The 20678-nt window shown below is 49.1% G+C and overlaps 1 protein-coding gene and 1 long non-coding RNA gene across 2 annotated transcripts; one reads left to right on the plus strand and one right to left on the minus strand.

Moving 5' to 3' along the window:
• Positions 1 to 572: 572 nt before the first annotated feature.
• Positions 573 to 12333, minus strand: LOC135576820 (cilia- and flagella-associated protein 52-like). Its single transcript, XM_065043972.1, has 8 exons — positions 12292 to 12333; positions 11424 to 11560; positions 10773 to 10901; positions 9767 to 9866; positions 9195 to 9311; positions 2671 to 2771; positions 1552 to 1722; positions 573 to 1135 (listed from the first exon to the last, which is right to left on the minus strand). Exons 1-8 carry the CDS (start codon positions 12331 to 12333, stop codon positions 952 to 954), a joined length of 981 nt encoding a protein of 326 aa, XP_064900044.1. The 3' UTR covers positions 573 to 951.
• A 351-nt stretch (positions 12334 to 12684) lies between these two features.
• On the plus strand, positions 12685 to 19033 carry LOC135576853 (uncharacterized). Its single transcript, XR_010468561.1, has 2 exons — positions 12685 to 16698; positions 18035 to 19033. It is a non-coding gene; the product is annotated as an uncharacterized LOC135576853 (long non-coding RNA).
• The last annotated feature ends 1645 nt before the right edge of the window (positions 19034 to 20678 follow it).

The raw sequence follows: 20678 nt of genomic DNA on the forward strand, positions 1-20678 counted from the left end.
AGAGTTCAGAGAGGAGAGGGAACGAGGAGGGGCACACAGAAACGCTCCTTGCTTTGTCACAGCTCAAATCGGCCTCCAAAGCTCGGCTTTGCTAACCTGCAGCTGGGATCTGCCCCACAGGGATCCCCATGGCTAAGACAAAGGCCTTTTTTGGAGGATCACCTTTCTCACATGAAATTCCCCTGGTTTGGGTTCTCTTCAAAGATTCATTTTAAGGAACAGTTAAAGTTAAACTAAAAGAACTCTTTCTGCTGAAGCTGTGACGTTTATTCCCCATATTCAATCTCTAAACAACTTCATGTGTTCTATAGAATAGACACAAAAGTGGGTGTAAAAGTGCTGACTGCCCAGGTTTAACATCAGCCACTAACAGCAGCCTCACATTGTAAAGATGTCATTTGTTATCTTGCTTACTGGATGATTCCCATTCAACAGCGCTGAAGGCAATAGAAATGATGGCAAAGTCTGTTCATAATACACTTGTTATAAATGTTGGAATAAAACAAGACCTGCAGCATTTCAAAAGCCATGGGACACAGTGCTTTGAAATAAGCTCTAAGCCACGCGTCCTAGGGATGCAACAGAAAGTGACATCTAGAAAGGTACCGCGAGCTTTTGTTCAACAGCACCATCAATGCCCAGAAAGATGAACCAGGACAGAGAAAACCGGCACAACACAAGTGTGGCCTCTTTCAAGCCCAGCTTGCACGGGTGCTTTATCAACCAGGATAACATCAGCAAGTGAAGGATTCTGAAATAAGCCAGAGCAGGGAAATTAAGCCCGTATTTCCCCATCAGCAATAGGCTTTGTTCAAGAGCAGGCAACAGATAAGAAGTTCAAACATCTACGCAAGGATGTAGTCCTGTAGTCAGCACTAATGGCTGTGACACAGGCGTGTCAATCAGCGGTATCAGCAGCACATCACCCTAAAGCTCCACCTGATTTTCTCATTAGATGAGAAGATGTGGGTTTGAGGCTGGCGGCAGGCAGGGAGGAGCGCTTCCTGCACCCTGCACTCCCTGCACCTCGGTGACATCTGATCCTTTGTGCTGGGCCGAGAAGCGAAGCAATAAAAATACGCCAAAAATGTTCATTTGGATCAAAATCCCATTTTCCATCTGGAGAGATGATCCACTGTGGGTTTAAAAAAACAAAAGAAAGAGTCACGATGCTACTACCCAGGAAGGGAACATTTGCTGTGCGTTCACAAGACAAATGCAGAGCGACCCTGGGACAAAAGGGGGAGGCTGCCATCCCTGCCGGTGCCCAAACATCAATAATTCAGGTCTTTTTACTTATCATCCTTTCTGCAGATCAGTGATTTTTCCAGTGCTCCAACTGAACTGCTGCCTTCTGCTTTGAAGCAGCTGCTCACCGTCCCCCCGGCGTTTTTTGGGCAGGTGACAGCATCGCCCGTATCAATCATCCCAACAGATGGTACCAGGCTCTGGGTTCCTGTGGTCAAAGCTGCGCACACAGGCACCCTGACCTCAGCGGCAGCTCCTCAAGCTTCTGCACCAGCCAAATACAGCCCAGCCCGTTATACTCACTCAGGAAAAACAATGTCGTTGACGGCTTCGGTGTGACAGACGGCGACCAGCTCCTCTTTAAATGTAGCGTAGGCACTGCGGTGCATCTGGCCTTTATTTGTCCCTAGAAAGAACTGGTCGTCCCGACCTCTACACGTCAGGGAAGTGACAGCACCTTCAACTCGCATTCTCCTGTGCAAAGAAAGCAAAGGTTTGGCCATACATTGACCTCGAGGAACTTTCATTTTCCAGCTTCTCGAGAATTCGACTGTCGCTGTTTCCCCAAAAAGCTCCGCACTAGGCTGTGATATCAAGACGCAAGAGCATGGGCAGGACTAACATTCCATTCCCAGTCACGTTTCCTACTTCCCATGATCTTGCCCGTCCCACCTGCTGCTCTGCCAGGGCTGGCACAGGCAGCGCTTTGGAGACTTGATTTCCTGCACCAGGGCCTAAGGTAACAACAGCTTTGTTGATATTCTTGCTCAAGTGCACTTCAATATCCCACTTTCAAGGATATTTCCAGACAGTTTAGACCTTCTGGGAATAGTTTCAGTCGTACAAAGCTAAGCTTGCAGAACTGTACACTTGAAGGGGATATTCAAGCAATGCCAAATGAGTAGGTGTGAGCCCAATTTTCAAATCACGTATGGGGAAATGACGCCTGCAGCTTTCTATCTGGTATGCAGAAAAAAGCCTTGCAAAACTCCAGCACTTCCAGACACGTGCCTATCAAATTAGCAGAGCCCTGCTTTACAATCCCATGACCCCCAACAAACCCTTTTGGAGATGGCAACTACTACTCTTTCTCACCCGGCGTAAATAAGCATCATTCTATTGACTTCAACAAATCTGTCTGGCTTGGCATCAGTTTAGGATCTGACTCCTACTGCTCCAAAGGAAACAACAGTCATTTCCAAGGAAGGATCAGAGGGCACTTCCCTGCAAACGCACGCAGTCATTTTCAGTTTGCTCCAACCTCATGACGCTGGAACCAGACCGTGTATTGTGTCTGCAGGACTGAAAAACTGAGACTGACTTGGATTATGCCTTTCCATAGAAATGATTGGTTCTCATACCGTGACCCTTTTGGAGGAATTGTCACCTCTCCCCTCCTGATTCTTCCATCTACAAACTCACTTCTTTACTTGGCAGTCTGAGCCTGTACAGAGAGCTACAGTCCCTTCTCCGGTGCCGACTATTAAACCTCCTGTCTTCGGCAAAAGCAAAGCTGTGACTCCCTAGGAGAAAACAGGATGAAAACGCAATCGGATGGGAGCAGAGGCTCCTTGCTGCTGCAGCCACGCTGAACAGCACAACGGAGTCTCTACCGGGCTCCCGACGGCGGGGCTTATCTCACTCCAATACGGCTTTGTCAGTGTTTTGTCACTGACCTGGGCTAAAGAGTGGCTCTCTAGAGGGAGAAGGGAGAAAAGAGTTATTAATTGCAGGTCTAGATGAACTAATACAGTACGAGGAGCGAGCAAACAGCATTATCTTGGATTCTTCAGAGCAGCTGGGACCACGTACAGAGCCTGACCTCATCGCAGCAAGCGATACCCACATCGTGGAGCGGCACTCGCGCTTTTCCTTCCGCGTGTCCTTCATCCAACAGCCACGAAAACAACAGAGGATACAACTCAGCTTCAATGGTCTTTCCTACAGCTCTTTTTAGGATGATCCTCTGCGTCTCAGGCCTCTCTCTCTGCCTGAAAGATGCAATCCCATCTCCCACCTATTGGGAATCAAATACGTTTGTCACAGGAAAGCTTTGGAAATGAGTCAGCCCATGGTCAACACGGGTTTCTGCTGTTACTGAGCAGAGCAGATCAACGGGAGGCCAGCCACTGGAAAAGGAGAAATGCTGTTCGGTGGATAAAGTACCAGGCTACAGGAAAAAAATGCATGACAACAAAATCAACAAAAAACACCCAAACAAATGAAAACAGTCCTCAGCCTTCCACAAAATACAAGTGTAAGAAGAGTCAGATCTGCTTCAGTTCTGCCACCTGGGAAGTAATATTACTGTTCCATGTACAACAGATTCATTCTTGAAAATCACCAAGAGACTCCAAGATAGGCTGCCAGAGGAGTGAAATGACTTCTGTGGGGTTAAATCACAGTATCACAGTATCACAGTATGTTTGGGATGGGAAGGGACCTCAGAAGATCATCCAGTCCAATCCCCCCATGGAGCAGGAACGCCCAGGTGAGGTCGCACAGGGACATGTCCAGGCGGGTTTTGAATGTCTCCAGGGAAGGAGACTCCACAACCTCCCTGGGCAGCCTGTTCAGTGCTCTGGCACCCTCACTGAGAAGAGGTTTCTTCTCAAATTTAAGTGGAACCTCTTGTGTTCCAGCTTGGTCCCATTACCCCTTGTCCTGTCATTGTTTGCCACTGAGAAGAGCCTGGCTCCATCCTCACGGCACTCACCTTTTATATAGTTATAGACATTAATAAGGTCCCCCCTTAGCCTCCTCTTCTCCAAACTAGAGAGACCCAGCTCCCTCAGCCTTTCTTCATAAGGGAGGTGCTCCACTCCCTTCATCATCTTTGTTGCCCTACGCTGGACTCTCCTGATATTCTAACTTGGGAAAATATCCCTACGAGCTTGGGCGAACTTCTGCATGAGTGAAATGGAAAGGACAAAACCATGAAATAAAGGAGCTTTGTGCCACCAAACTGGAACTGAAAACGAAGTTCCCGTCCCAGAGGCGCCTGCAGAACCTGTGGCCGGCGGCTGTTCTACCCAGACAGACCCGCAGGGACGGGCAGGAGCTGTTGGACTGACACCGTAAGTCACAGTCCAGACTCCAGCAGCATTTGCCGCTCCCAGGTTCATAAGCACCATTGCCAGCCCTTGGGATCCCACCAGCAGGTTCGCAACGTTCAGATTGTTTCTCCTTTAAGCCCGAGCCATTATGGGAAAACAACAATTTCTGTTTGGTGGTGGCTCTTCGGGGAAAAACAATGCCCAGCTCCAGCATTTAGTGTTGTGAAAGCACCAAGAAGTCAATTCTCAAAGAGCGACCAAGAGGCGACTCAGAGTAATTCTGTATTTATTCCCCAGGAAGAAACCCCTGTCGTGGGCTTGACTTGTGACTGGGGAACACACACAGATGTCGCTGCTTTAGGATTCAAAGTCTGACATCTAAGCAGCACCCCCAGCCTTCCTGTGCTTCTCAAGCATTAATCTGGCCTAAGCCCGGGAAATGTTCAGCATTTAACACCTTCAGAGGGTTTAGAAAAACCAAAGCCACAAAGTGTTGGTTTTGTTCGCGGAAAGGACTGAAGGGCTAAGGAAGGAGAGAGAAGTGAAGAAAGAAGAGAAAACAAAATGGACATCTGAGCTGTTTAGACCCAGAGAGGACACGGAAAAAGCCACAGGCGAGGTCTGATGAATCTGGGAAAATTACTTTGCTTCGACTATCCACGCAAATAGAAGCAATTGGTTGTTTTTAAAGGCTTGCTTATACATTTTAAAGGAAAAAACCCCAAATCACCATAAGCGTTACTGTGCATTCCAGCGCTGGCAATGCAGGCAGCCTCACACCTACCTACGCATCGGCTTAAAGACGATTTAACTTGAGGATCAAATAACCATGGGCTGCAGAAAAGAACCTGACACACGCTCTCCCGCTCTGTGATTCACCAGCACTGAGCTCCCCGCTCGCCGGCTCCAGCAGCAGCACATCCGCAGTCTCCTGATGGGTGACAAACACGACCTGCGCAGAGGATCTTCTGCCACATTCTCACAGCGGCCGCGGCGCCGGGTTTCGTGCAAATATTCTCAGCAAACGCACAAGAACAAAGGGATTCTTTTGCATTAGAAAGACGATCCACAAGCAGAGCGGTTTCTGAGCAATGCTTCTGGAAACTTCCTCCGAGGCGCTGGCAGCGTTTGGCGAGTCCCCTGTTATCACGGGCCCATCACCTGGCTGCTGAGCTCCTGGTCTGCGGTTTTGCCTGTAAAATCTTCCACCTCAGACGCCCTTTGGGTTCAGCGTTATGGCAGGTGGCAGCATTACAAATGCAACCTATGACTACGGAGTTTATCTGATTACAGCTGCCAGTGCTCTTGTAGGTGAAATGCAGAGTCTAACGTAGGAGGTTAAAAATATCTCCATTCATTATTCACTGCTCACCCAAAGAAACCAGCGCTTTCAAGTACGACTATAAATAAAAACCCCATCAGAACTGCAGCCTGCCCGGTCCCTTCCTGCAGGGATTCCTGCTCTTTGTCCCACTCTGATCTCTTGCAAAGTTCTTGAGCGCTCTGTGAACTCTTCCAGCGCATCTCCTGTCAATATTGATTTCTTTTTACAATGCAAATCACTCCAACTACTTCTGAACATGCGTTTGCAATTGTACATCCCTCTTCGCATTCCAACGGGTGCCTTACAGCTCCTCAGGCCCGCGGCAGGGAGCAAAATTAATGCTGCTGTTTATTCCAGTCTTTATACACCTTAGAGACAGGCACTTAAACTTCATTCCAGGCAGATGGAAAACAAGTTGCTTCATCATAACAAACTATTTGGCCACTCCTCTTCAAAACAGAAACCAAGAAATCTTCAGATCGTGTCTATACAATCAACACGTTCTTATGTATCTAAAGGCAAAGTTCCTTTAAGGGTGCCCCACCTTGTTTTCAATAGAATCGCCTCCTCACCCCGCAGTATCTAAACCCTTTACAGATGTGCTCGGCGTGGGGTGGCTGTGGACTCCAGGTTTGCAGTTTCATGCTTTGCCACCGGATCGTAATTCCCCGGTGCAACTGGTGAACATGGGTTGCAGAGGTTTGTTCTCAAACACAGACAGCATTGCAATGCGTGGCTCCGGAGGGGAGAAGTTTTGGTACAAGTGCTAATGCAAGGTACATTTTCAAGAAAGACACACAAGATGTCTTGGTTAGCAACGGGATGGACTAAATTGTGTGGAAACAAGGATGCAAATAGTTTTGTTTTGATAAACGCTGTGGTTTTGACTCGAAAAAACATCTGCAAAATACCTCTTTCGGCACTGGAGGTGAGGCTACAACTGGAAATTTCTGCCGTAAAACACGAGATCCTACGTGTGTCCAGCGAGCACTTGTTGACAGTCCAGTGACAAGGCGTGATTTGTGTGCAGAGATGTGCAGGGGGTGGGCGGAAAGGGAATCACAGCACGGAGCTGGGAAAGAGAGCTGGAAAGTATGAGAGGGGATCTGTGGCCGAGGCACTGACAGTAACTGCAGAGAAAAACGTCCCAGCGCCTTCCCAGTGACGGCAGCAACACGGGTTTGCCCTGGTGAATTCCCCTCCTCGGGCACAAGGGAAGCGCATTGGGAAGAGCGAGGGAGAGAGCAAGAGGAGAAGGGCTGACGGGGCTGAGCGCGTCTGACCGAAAAGCCTGTGAACAGGAACGCCTGTTTGAAGCGGGAGGGGAAAGGAGGAGCCTGGGAGGACTCCTCGCTATTTCCATCCAACGGGAATGTCTCCTTTTCTCTCCCGGCTCCCCCAACGACCAGTGCCACATCCTAAGAAGCTGCCACCACAATACAGTCACAAACCCAAGCTGAAGCCAGATTAGCGCCTACCAGCTCAGGGCTCGTCCACAAGGCTGGCAGGCGGCTGTGATGAGACCCACTTCTGGATCTTCCCTTCTCCTCAACACCTTGTCAGCCTCTTGCACAGTCAAGGGGCCTGTTTGCCCTCAGCTTTTCACTCTCAGAAGCCATGTCAGCTGAAGCTCATGATGCTCCAAAGGTCTCTGCCACAAACTGCCGTTCCTATGGATCTGCCTTACGATAAAACCCCTCACAGTACGGACTGGACTGTGGTCTGGCTTTGAGCCTTGGCTTTTTCTTTTGGACCCCCAAACGGCACAGCATCCTGCTCGTGACCCTGCCTGACGGCTTCTTTAGCAGTGCTCTCAGAAGTGTATTTTTGGTGAAGTTTTGTTTCAAGTGCATTTGGCACCTTTCCCTCAGCCCTGAGGACACGGGAGTTCAGGCCCTCGGGTGGCTTCAAGCAGGGGCTCTGGGCGAGGTGCACGTGCTGCGAGATGGAGAAGGACTCAAAGCACGCAGGCATTGGAAGGGGAGGTGACAGTCACCAAGACCTTGGCCTAAGAGACAGCACAGAGCAGCCACGGGTCCTGCGTGGACGCAAAGCCCTGCAGGGGGGCAGCCGGACAAGGGGCTCAACCGCGGCCAGTGCGGGTGTCCCCACACGGGGACACACCTGCAGCAAACTTACCATTGCCAGCAGGAAACAAAACACATCCATTCCTGTCCTTTAAGAGGGACACAGAGAAAAACTACTTGCATTCCTACAATATAAGTGGGAAAAACAAGTAACAACTTCTCCACCCTTCTGGAACAGATAAACATTGAACTGTATTTCAAAGGATTCAGTGGGTCCAAGTTATCCCGGAGACATGGGCCTGCATTTGTAACGCAATAAATATTTCATCTGGAACGGGCACGTACATGGTTTGGATGCACCTGTCCAAGCAAAGTTCAGGAGGTTGAGAGAAACAAGCCCAGAGGAGCGTTTTCTTTGGGGCTGACTGCTGAACTGCTCTTACAGCCCCTGTGGGCTTGTGCTGCTCTCAGAGCAGATCTGCTGCCCCGCAGGACAGCGGCCCCGCGGCATCCCCACCAGCACAGCCGGCCCTCCCGCGGCAGCGCTGCCCCTGCTGCTCGCTGCTGGGCGTGCTGCTAATGCAGTCGCAAAACACATCCCAGCTTAGGCAAGGGATAGACCGAGACGCTACAAGAAGCCTTTTCTAGCACCAAATAACGAGAAATCAACAACAAGTGTTCTAGCTGGTGCCGATTGTTTTAGCATTACAGCTGCCTGCATGCAGAATTCTTGTACGACCACCGGTCAGAAGCTCCTTATTCAGGAGATAACTCCTGTTTGAGGATGCTCAGACCCACGAGTCCCAATTAGAGACAAAAAAAAGCTCAGTTAAAAAAACCCTTGGGGTTATGAAGTCAAGAACTCAGAAGTTAAAAAGCAATAGAATCAATGTACCCTGTGCAACCTTGTTTTGTCCAAATTGTACATACGCATTACAATAAACTCTTGAATTACATGATTTATACTGCCTTTTTCAGTAAGATCTCTGCCTCACCAGTGGCAGAATCAGAACAGCAAAAAGACGAAGGGAAGTGGGGGAATGGGATGGGGAACAAACACAAAAAGAAAAGTTCAGTCCAGACAGTTTAACACATTTGTGAGATCTGACTATAGGACCTTACAGCAGTAAGTGCGGGAAAGCCTCTCAAACAAGCGCTTCCACCAGCCTTCCCAGGAACGTCCTCTGTCTCACTCCAGCTCGTATCTTCTTAAAAGAAGCAAAAAAGTCAGGAACTGCTCCATTTTTATTACTGCTTTTCACTTTCTATGACGTTTACCAGATTAATTGTACAAGAGTTTGTGGGATGACACACGAGATTCAAGTAAAACCCAAATTCTGAGCCAAATGAAGCTCAATGAAAGCAGGACAATGGGCTCAGCCTTCAGCATCAAGACCGAGACACAAGGAACTGACAGCGCAGGAAAAGCGTTAGTCTGAGAATCCGCTTTGTGATGGTTCTCCCGCAGGTTGCTCTACCTTCAGTCACTGACAAAGAGCAGGACAAGGACAGAATTGGAGTCACAGAGCTGCTACTCACCATGCTCAACTTCTTCTTCTGGGGCCCACAGGCAGTCAGCACCTTGCTGCTTGTGTTCACTTTCAGGACATCTCCACTCGTCGTGCCAAGATGAAAATCACCATCATCGTCTGTCATCTATAAGAAAGCATAAAGAAAAAGAGATCACGGTCTGGATACTGAGACCCGTGTCCCACGCCTGACACTGGGCTGCATCAACAGCTTTAGTTCAGTGGATTGCCAAGAGTTCACCTGGGGGAACCCAGCCAATGTTTCTGTTCCATCACACGCACAGATCCAGAACACTGCTGAACGCCAGACACTTTCTAACCAAATCTAGATCATATTTGGAAGCATAAAAATACGGGTGCCGGAGCCCGTGACCGTAATACGTGCTGCTTCTCTTGAGGAGCATCCAGAACACTCTTTCCCAGAGGCCGTGGGAGATCAACGGCCATGGCCAATGCTGAGGAACTTCACTGCCGTCACGCGCTTGGGACCAACATTTCCAGCATTATTAGAGAAACTCGTGGGTTTTCTCTAGTCTGTACAGAGTTTCTTAGTTTAGCAAAGTCATCTTGGCTGAAACGTACCTGAACACACACGCTGATTCCTCTCAGTTGCCCCGCGTAGCATTCAGATGGATGGATTGTTTTAGTTGCTGTGTCGAGTTCCCACACTCGAATGGTGAAACTATAAGAACAAATAGAGTGGGATCAAATCCACAGATGCAGAAACCTCCAAGTTTTTTCAGTACTACAAGATGTAAAAAGCCTTCACAAGGCTCCATTATTCTGATCTTTCAATACGGAGAAAAAGAACAATATCAGAGAAGTCTCTTATGGAAACTTTTTCCGGGGAAATCAAAAATCTTAAGGCTTCAGCAAAAACACATGAGGACACTTTCAACTCTTTTCTAGTGCAATTTAATTGACGATGTCAGAGACGATGTCATATCTTTAAGCAGAGTCACCCTTACATTTACCAAAGTGCTAAAATTGCAAAGGCGAGCACTCATAAGTGCGAGTGCAGCCAAGAGCATCCAAAGCCGTCCCTGATGCACAGGGAGGTGCAGGCCCTCAACGCGTTTAAACGTCAGCCTGGATATATGGGCGCTGCCGCAAATCCTTGCAAAACGCGACGTTTTGTACAACTTTTGTTACAAGCCAGTGACCAACTGTACATCACATCTGGTGAGGACAGGAGATCATCCAACGACCGGCAAGACATCACTGTTTCGACATTAATTAGCCATTGTTCAGGGGCACTCATTGACTGCTTTTCTTGTGTAAACACTGGCAACTAAATATGTTAAACACTGCACGGGGAATGCTGAGTACAAAATCCTGCTATCAGGAGCAGAAGTGACGCACGTGGGCCCCTGTGTGCTGCTCTGAAAACATATTGTCACATGGAGAACAAGCAGAAATGCCTTAAAGCTACAACCTGACGGGTATTCATGAGTCCATTCAGAGTAAAAAGAAACAACACAAGCACACAGTTGCTTAAGTTTCCTTGTAGTTAAACAAAGACTCTTTGTCAAAGGAAATAGGGCCAGGGGTTCTCTCGCTCTGCTCGTTCCTCTCAACAAACCCTTACTTTCCAGCAGTGACAAACACCTCGTCCCTGCAGCTGGAGCACATGACGACGTTGGCATTGCCGGCGCTGCGCGGCGAGGCCGGGCTCCCGCACACAGCCTCTCTCTTACTGACGTCCCACACCATCACCCTGCAGGAGAAGAAAGCCTTGAAACAGCTTCGCTTTTTGACATTGCTTGGAAGTCAATTACTAAAAACCAAAAGCAAGCCAAAGCCTATTGTCCTGCAGTCTGTTCCTACCAGGACACACAACAGAAGTAACTTTGTAGAGATTCTACCCAAGAAAAAACTTGTCACCAAAGTGTGGAATTGCAGTTTACATCCCCTGCTCCTGAAGCAAGGCTACGTGGATTTATCAGATTCCTTCTGCGGAGCACGACTCAAATCATACAGAATCACAGAACAGCTTGGGTTGGAGGGACCTTCCCAGCTCCCCAGTGCCCCCCTGCCGTGAGCAGGGACATCTTCAGCAGCTCAGGGTGCTCAGAGCCCCGTCCAGCCTGGCCTGGGATGTCTCCAGGGATGGTTCAGCCACCACCTCTCTGGCCAACCCGGGACAGGCTCTCACCACCCTCCCTGGAAAAACGTCTCAGGCCGCCCATAGAATCTGATTCTTGTCAAAGATCTTGTGCCAAGAAGCGGAAATCCTTACCTGCCGTCGTCCTGGCCTCCCAGGGACACAAGATAAATGCCTCTGGGCGAGAACGAGAGTCCCTCGACTTTGCCCTCGTGCAGCGAGAGCCGAGCAAGTAACTCCTGCTTTGGGAAATCCCAGAGGATGACGTCTGCCTGCGGGGCAAAGCAGAAGGGGGGGATGGCAGAGCATGAGCTGTAACTCGCAGGATCAGGGAGAACAACGTTCTCTGGCAGGAAAGTTGTTCGAAGGAGCCCAGCCCAAGCTTCTCTGCAGCCCTGGGCACCCCTGACACAAAGAGGCTTCAGACTGGGTGCTGTAAGAAGCATTATTCCAGCTGAGCACTTGAGTAGCTCTGCTTCATTTCAGCACCTAAATTTACCCTGAGACACTGAGTATTTGACTTAGGTTTTAAAATACTGAAAGCACTAAAACCTGATCCCTTCCAAGTGTCTTGAGGTCTTTCAAACAGGCAAAAATAAAACGAAAAGAACTTCAGAGGTCTGAAAATGCAGGTAGGTACCTGTCAAGGGCTTTTGAAAGTCCTAAGCTGCTCTGGAACTCAGGTCTCACTTGAAATAAACCACCATTTATTAATTAATGTCTAATGAGATTTTGGCTGCCACACGCCCACAACACTTTGGATAAAAAGGACTGGAACTAAAAATCCCTCAATCCTAGGGAGACTGCTTCATGTTTTACAAAAACATAAAGGCACATCCAGCAATGGAGTAACTACAATTTCCCATTCCCTTCAACATCTTCCCATTGCAGATATTTATTTTCCAACCAAAGAAAAAATAAACGAAAGGTGTTCCCACCACTGGCAAGCCAACTCCAATTTCTCTGGTCAATACTAAGCGGTTAAAATCAGAGCATTACCCACCTTGAACCCAATGCAGGTGACTTGTCCTGAAGCGACGTACATCCCATCCCTGGACACGACAACGCAGGACACGTTATCGGCCTGGCCATGCAAGAAACTCTGTTTCTTAGTGTCCAGGTGCTGAATCAGCACCGTACAGCCCAGGGGGTACAGGATGTGCTCCCTGTCGGGGTGGCAGATGAGGCCACAGGGAACATGTCCTGCAAGAGAAACGGGTGAAAGATCCGCTGGCTGCCAACAGTTCAGGGGCTGCAGAAACCACTGGCTCCCCACGGTTTACCTCACAAGGCGAGGGGGGGGAAGGAAAAGAACCTTCCAGTTCTCCCCAGAGCTGTTCAGCAGAACAACCCCGTGTCGAACAGCACGGTCACCCTTGGAATAAGTGATGGCCTGTGGGTTGTCTGAATTTAGAGTTGATGAGTTAGTTTTCTGTATTTGGAGTTAATAGGCTAGTTTGTTGTGTGAATAAAGTTAAGTGTTGCGGTAGTTGTGAGGCGACTTGGAGGCGGGGAGCTTGTGGTCGGTGGGGGTGCCTGCGCCCTGGAGCCCTGGAGCGGGGGACAGCTTGTGACTACGAGATAACGATCTTGTTACCATGCGAACACTGCCTGACTAAGATTCCCGCCTTAGCTAGCTTAATGTCTGTTAAAGTGATTAGCCAATCAGCATGAAACATGTGTGCCTTAGACTATATAAATGTATGTTTGCCATACAATAAAGCGGACACCTTGCTTGCATCAAGTTGCGTCCCCGTCTCTCAATCGCGGCAAATTGGTGACCTCCGACGTGATCGTCAGCGACGAAACCGCCGAGGATTGAAAAACCGCCTACCTGGTGGCATGTCGCGAGTCCCGCAGAACGTGGAATGAGCTGCTGAAAGGAAGCAGGATAAGCCGGCCGGCCAAACAATCCCTCCGTCTGGAACGAGAGGTGAGCTGCGGGAAACTAGCAAAATGGGGAATCAGGAGTCTTTCCCTGAGAGAGACGTTTATGAGCTTATGAAAGCTCTACTTAAGAAGCATGGGAAAAAGACTCTTTCGGAACAAGATCTTAAGTTAATCCTTAAATGGGTGCAGGTTAAGATCCCCGCGGTGACTGCTTCTTCTATTTTTACGCGTGAACTTTGGGACGATGTGGGGGTAAAGTTATGGGACGCAGCTACCTCAGGAGATGAGGAAGCGCAGTATATGCTTCCCAGTTGGAGAAAAATCTTTGAAACCGTAAAGGCACAAGAGCAAAATCAGCGAGGCTCCGAGGAGGGAGCTCAGTCACCTCCCCCCTGCCCTTCTAAAATCGCTGGTGGGGCGGAACCCTCTGCGCCACCGTTAGCTTGTGCTGCTGGATATCCCCCGGAGGGTGATCCCTTTGACCCGGGTCCGATTTACCCTGAAAAGGAACCTGATCTTTTTCCCCCTGATCCTCATGAGGTTTGGGGAAAGATTAAGCGCCAAGCGATAAACGAGGGGGAGTTGGAAATAGCCAGAACTATAGTAGCCCCCGTTATATACCAAGGACGGGGGAGGGCTCAAGCTCAGTGGGAAGCTCTTTCTTTTTCGGTAATTAAGGAGTTGCGCCGTACAGTTACCGAGCATGGGTTGTCTTCCCCTTATTTTGCAAGCCTTTTATCTTCTGTATTCGATACATATGTCATGACCCCACATGATTTAAAATCTCTCGCGCGATTGTTATTAACCCCAACACAATATACAATGTGGGAGTCTCAATGGAGAACGGGATTGCAGACAGTTTTGCTGGGTTATGCAGGACATGCTAATGCCGCCTTAGCTGCATTGACTATAGAGCACCTCACAGGAACAGGGCAGTTTTCGGATCCCGCGGCCCAAGCTAGGGACATTCCTCGGGAGGCTTTGGAAGCAGGCAGAGAAGAAGCGAAAAGGGCCTTGTTGAGAGTTCCTGACTCTGGCAGACCCCAAAAAGCATTCACTAGTATCACTCAGGAACCCCGTGAGCCGTATATGCAGTTTATGGATAGATTAAAACAAGCCTTAGAGCGGCAAGTTGATAACGTACAGGCTCGGGAGATTTTACTCCTTAAACTGGCTGTGGAAAACGCTAACGCCGATTGTAAAAAGCTCTTGAAGTCTCTCCCAAATCAAAACCCTACCTTAATTGAAATGGTGGAAGCCTGTAATAGAATTGGCACTATGGATCATAAATATGAGGCCATGGCTGCTGCTTTTGCGGCCATGCACAGCCCGATGGGCGCCGACCCACAGCGAAACTGCTATGGGTGTGGAAAACCGGGACACCTTAAAAAAGATTGCTTTAGTGCCAGTGCTGGGAAACGACCCCAAATACCTGGAGTTTGTCCCAAGTGCCAAAAAGGGCGCCACTATGCTAACCAGTGTCGATCTAAATACGACTCTCAAGGGCGCCCCATACAGGGAAACCGATCGCAGAGCGCGGGACCGCGGCGCGCACAGACACAAGTTCCGCGACCGGCGCCCCCACAAACGCCGGGGGGGGAAACAGGAGTGTTTCCAGTCTCCGCCCAGCAACAGCAGGGAGCACCGGCCTGGACCTGGCAACCGCCCACACAGTAACGCTACTTGATTCCTCTGTTCACTTACTGCCTACCAAAGTTGCAGGTCCTTTGCCCCCTCGAACGCAAGCTTTATTATTAGGAAGATCGTCCACCACTCTGTCAGGACTTTTTGTATTGCCCGGAGTAATTGATCCTGACAGTAATTCAGAAATCAAAATTATGGCCTGGACCCCGTTTCCTCCTTGTACAGTGCCAGAGGGAAGTCGTATCGCTCAATTGATACTGATCCCTAAGGAAGACTATGTCCCAATCCCTGACCAATTGCTCCCACAGAGACAGGGAAGTTTTGGATCTACGGGAGAACCACTAATTTTATGGGTTCAAGCCATCTCACAAAAACGTCCTATATGTCAATGCACCCTCATTCGCAGAGGTCAGCAAGTTATGTTAAGTGGAATTATTGATACAGGTGCAGATGTTACCGTTATTTCTCAAGCAAAGTGGCCTTCTAGGTGGCCTTTAGCTGATATCTCTCAGACATTAGCAGGAATTGGGGGGTGTGGAGCTAGCCGCCAAAGCGCAGAAATAATACAAGTTCAAAATTCAGAAGGACAAGTTGCCTCAGTCAAACCGTTTATCTTACCAGTACCTATGGTCTTGTGGGGGCGTGATGTGTTATCCCAGTGGGGGATGTCTATCCAGACACATTTTTAGGTGGGGCCATTGAGGGGCGTGAAACCCTAAAGTTAACTTGGAAAACAGATACTCCTATTTGGATTGATCAATGGTCCCTGTCGCTGGAAAAACTTCACGCCCTCCAAGAAATAGTTAATGAACAACTATCTATGGGACATATTGTACCCTCTACGAGTCCTTGGAACTCGCCTATTTTTGTTATTAAAAAACTGACTGGCAAGTGGCGCTTGCTCCATGACCTCAGAAAAATTAATGACGCTATGGAAGACATGGGGGCCCTGCAACCTGGGCTTCCGTCACCCGCCATGATCCCTAGAGATTGGCATTTAACCATCATAGACCTCAAAGATTGTTTTTTCAACATTCCATTGCATCCAGACGATGCCCCTAAATTTGCCTTTTCGGTTCCTAGCGTCAACATGCAAGCTCCTTTGCAAAGATACCAGTGGGTTGTGCTACCACAGGGAATGAAAAATAGCCCTACAATATGCCAATGGTATGTAGCAAAAATACTTAGTCCTGTCAGAACTGTAGTACCTGCTGCATTGTTATATCATTATATGGATGACATTCTAGTGGCAGCACAGCACCATGAAGTCATGGAGGAAGCTGTAGCCCTTGTCGTGGCTGCTGTAAAATCAGCAGACCTCTGTATTGCACCAGAAAAAATTCAAAAAATACCACCTTGGAAATACTTAGGATGGCGTATAAGGGCTCAGACTATTGCTCCGCAACCTTTACAAATACAGGCGAATGTAAAGAATTTACATGACATGCAAAAACTGCTGGGTACAATCAATTGGGTCAGACCATTGTTAGGAATCACTAATGCGGATCTTCGTCCCTTATTCGAAATGCTTAAAGGAAGCTCGGACTTAAACGCTCCGCGAACTCTCAGTCCTGAAGCCATAACTTCCTTGCATAAAGCTGCGGCAGCGATTACCTCCAGACAAGCGCATCGATGGGAACCAGAATTGCCTTTTCAATTAATCATCCTTAATCCTGCTAGACAGCCTCATGCACTTATTTTCCAATGGGATTGCCAGAAAACTGACCCTTTACTGATCATTGAATGGATTTTTTTACCTAACCAAGCCACAAAGACGATTTCTACCCAACATGAGATGTTTGCATCTTTAATCATCAGGGCTCGACAGCGATTACTTACCCTGGCAGGCACGGACTTCGCCCTCATATGTATGCCGGTAACAAGTGTTTACTTGCAATGGTTACAACAACAATCAGATGCACTAGGCATAGCTCTAACTGGCTATGCAGGCCAACTCACTTCTCATCCGCCTTCTCACAAATTGTTAAGCATCGATTTCCACCTTTTACCTATTCCAAAGCGGAGTGACCAGCCTTTACAAGCCCTCACTGTATTCACAGATGGGTCTGGCAAATCTCACAAGTCTGTTATCCTTTGGTGGGATGATCATCAAGAACAGTGGAACTCAGATGTAGAGACTGTACAGGGTTCTCCTCAAATAGTAGAATTGTCTGCAGTTGTTCGAGTGTTTCGAAAATGGTCTATTCCTCTCAATATAATCACTGATTCTGCTTATGTTGCAGGAATTGTTAGCCGAGCAGAAGCTTCTGTGCTACGAGATGTTTCTCATACGGCACTGTTTAATTTGTTACAAGAACTCATCTTTCTGTTAAATTCCCGTCTTCACCCTTATTTTATTATGCATGTTCGATCTCACACTTCTCTACCTGGTTTTATTGCAGAAGGGAACCGACAAGCGGATTTGCTTACGCTACCGGTGCAGGTGTTACCAGATCGATTAGCGCAAGCTAGACTCAGCCACTCCTTTTTTCATCAAAATGCTGCAGGCCTTAAGCGTCAATTTGACCTCACTATACAACAAGCCCATAATATCATTGCGGTGTGTCCTGATTGTCAAAGGCACTCTTTCCCTTCTATAGCAGAAGGAGTCAACCCCAGAGGGCTACAGAGCCTTCAACTCTGGCAAACAGATGTCACTCATTTTGCTGAATTTGGTCGCTTAAAGTTTGTTCATTGCTCTATTGATACATTTTCAGGAATGTTATTTGCTTCCTGTCATATAGGAGAAAAAGCACGTGATGTGCAAAAACATCTAATGCGCGCTTTTGCTACTTTAGGGGTACCCTCTCAAATTAAAACTGACAATGGCCCCGCATATGTATCTAAAACCTTAACAACCTTTTTTGCCTCTTGGGGTATATCACACATTACAGGTATCCCTCATTCTCCTACGGGACAAGCTTTGATAGAACGATCTCACCAAACCTTAAAACGCCTGTTATTAAAACAAAAAGGGGGAATAGGGGCCGCTACGCCAGAGGAGCGAATACAGAAAGCCTTGTATGTTTTTAATTTTTTGAATTGTTCCCTGTTAGACAGCAATCCTCCAGTAGTTCGTCATTTTAGCACAAACACCTTTTTTGAACCCAAGATTAAGCCGCCAGTATTGATCCGGGACACCGAAACAGGTAAGATAATGGGACCCTATCCCCTTGTCACGTGGGGAAGAGGCTATGCTTGTGTTTCCACAGAAAGAGGTCCCCGCTGGATCCCAGCTAAAAATGTGAGACCTTTTCGAGAGACACTGCAGCAGCCTCCTGAAGACATTCCTGGTCCTGATCCTGCGACTGATATAGAAGACACTACCGATCAATAATTGAATGAACTCTGTTCCAGAGGTTAACAAATGGGAGCTTAAATGTCCCCAATGTGAAAAATGTAATCCGTGGATTTGTAGAATTTGTGCTAATTGTGGAAAATCACAGTGGCTAAATCGCCATACAGTAGGACGCTGGTGTGATAACTGCCTAACAATTGAGTGGAATACAGTTCAGGTGTTATTGATAACAGGTAGAGAGACAGAATATTCTCCCCGGTATGATTATTATTCTGACGATTGGGGGAAAATTGTAGCACAAAGGTCTGTGGACATTTTATATTCTAAGATTGAATGCGCCAAAGACATTCAAATGAGCATTATTAATAGTAATCCCATGTGTGTTACAATGCTTGCAAAAATCAATAACTGCTTCAATGAACAAGATTTTCCTTGTGCAGCAAGGAGCGGACCAAGATCAGAAAGAAATTACGAAAACCCCCAGTACGGAGCTGTTAGTAAGATGTCCTCGAGTTGGTCGTTTGCCGACCTTGGGAGGGTCAGTTAATTAAAACAAAAAGGGGGAGATGTGGGTTGTCTGAATTTAGAGTTGATGAGTTAGTTTTCTGTATTTGGAGTTAATAGGCTAGTTTGTTGTGTGAATAAAGTTAAGTGTTGCGGTAGTTGTGAGGCGACTTGGAGGCGGGGAGCTTGTGGTCGGTGGGGGTGCCTGCGCCCTGGAGCCCTGGAGCGGGGGACAGCTTGTGACTACGAGATAACGATCTTGTTACCATGCGAACACTGCCTGACTAAGATTCCCGCCTTAGCTAGCTTAATGTCTGTTAAAGTGATTAGCCAATCAGCATGAAACATGTGTGCCTTAGACTATATAAATGTATGTTTGCCATACAATAAAGCGGACACCTTGCTTGCATCAAGTTGCGTCCCCGTCTCTCAATCGCGGCAATGGCCAAAATGGTTAATGTTGAACAAATCGAGTAGGATTCAATTATATTATGCATATTGTTGTAAGCAGTAACTGCGCTTGTGCAAGTTTGATTATGTTTTGTAGAACCTTGTAGTAGTAGTTAAGCCAATGCCTGGATTGCCTGGATGGTGCCATAAATAACAGGACTCCCGGATGGTGCCACAGGTAACAGGACTCCCGGATGGTGCCACAGGTAACAGGACTCCCGGATGGTGCCACAGGTAACAAAGTTCCAGAGACGGAAATTCCCAGCGTGTGAACGAGCGTATAACATATATAAGCACACACGAAAAGTTGAGTGCTGTGCCTGTTGGCGGAACTGAGCTTCCCCCGGTCACCCAGCGCTGTTTTGCCTAATTACCGCTTGCTAAATAAAATCGATTGATTGGCTCAAAATGGATTTATTGGCTCTTATTTATAAGAAATGTGATCTGTGTGTGGCGCAGGAGCTTCCCGTCCACTTGCTCCTCCATTCAGTCAGGTGCTGCAAGAGAGGGACAGAGAAAGAAACAGTTAGGACCGGATTAACAACCTCGTCATCCCTGTCCCCAAACCTGCAGGCGGCCTAGGAGGCCTGATCTAAGTTTGGCTCTTCTCCCTCTCTTTGCTGGAATCCTTCACTGCACAAATTTCTGTCATGAACACTCTCTGAACCAACCTGATGTGTTCATAGTTCCCAGCCCAGCGTCCATTCCTCAAGGTACCTCAGCATTTCCCTTTGAAACCACACCTGAGTGCCATCCCGTCCTGAGCTACCTCAGCATTGCCCACTGCATCCTCCCCGACGCCATCTCCTCCCTGAGCTCCCTCAGCCTTTCCCGCCAAAGCCTCCCCGATGTCACCCCCTCCCTGAGCTCCCTCAGCCTTTCCCGCCAAAGCCTCCCCGATGTCCCCCCTCCCTGAGGTCCCTCAGCCTTTCCCGCCAAAGCCTCCCCGATGTCCCCCCCTCCCTGAGCTCCCTCAGACTTTCCCGCCAAAGCCTCCCCGATGTCACCCCCTCCCTGAGCTCCCTCAGCCTTTCCCGCCAAAGCCTCCTCGATGTCACCCCTCCCTGAGCTACCTCAGCCTTTCCCGCCCAAGCTCCTTCCGCGCCGTCCCGCCCTCAGGCTCCTCCGCCGCTCCCGCCGCTCCCCCCGTTCCCGGCCCCTCCCCGCGGCAGCGCCGCCCCCGCCCCTCGCGCCCCCTGGCGCCCCCACGGCGGCCCCGGCCCCGCCTGCGCCGCTCCCGACCCGGCGCTGCCCCCTCCCGCTCGCTTTCCTCCCTCTGCCCTGCGGCACCGCGGGCTCCCCCCTCCGCCCCACGGCCCCGCCCGAGCCCCGCGCAGCGCTCAGCCCGGGGCTCCCTTCCCTCACAGCCGCCCGCGTGTTTCCCCCTCGCCCCTTGCCCGGCCCGGCCCGGCCCGGCCCGGGGCCGCGCTCTTGCGGCTGGCTGCCCCTCGCCTTCCTCCTGCCGAACCCAGCCCGGCCCTCCCCCTCCAGCCTCCCCCCTCAGCCGGGACCGGGGCGGCCCCGTCCAGTCTCCCCGCTGTCCGCCCGCCCCTCGCTCACCGCCGGCCCCGCCGCTCCTCGCGCGCTGCTCCCGCCGCCGCACC

This window comes from Columba livia, chromosome 31, assembly GCF_036013475.1.
Source record: "Columba livia isolate bColLiv1 breed racing homer chromosome 31, bColLiv1.pat.W.v2, whole genome shotgun sequence".
In the NCBI taxonomy this organism is placed as follows: Eukaryota; Metazoa; Chordata; class Aves; order Columbiformes; family Columbidae; genus Columba; species Columba livia.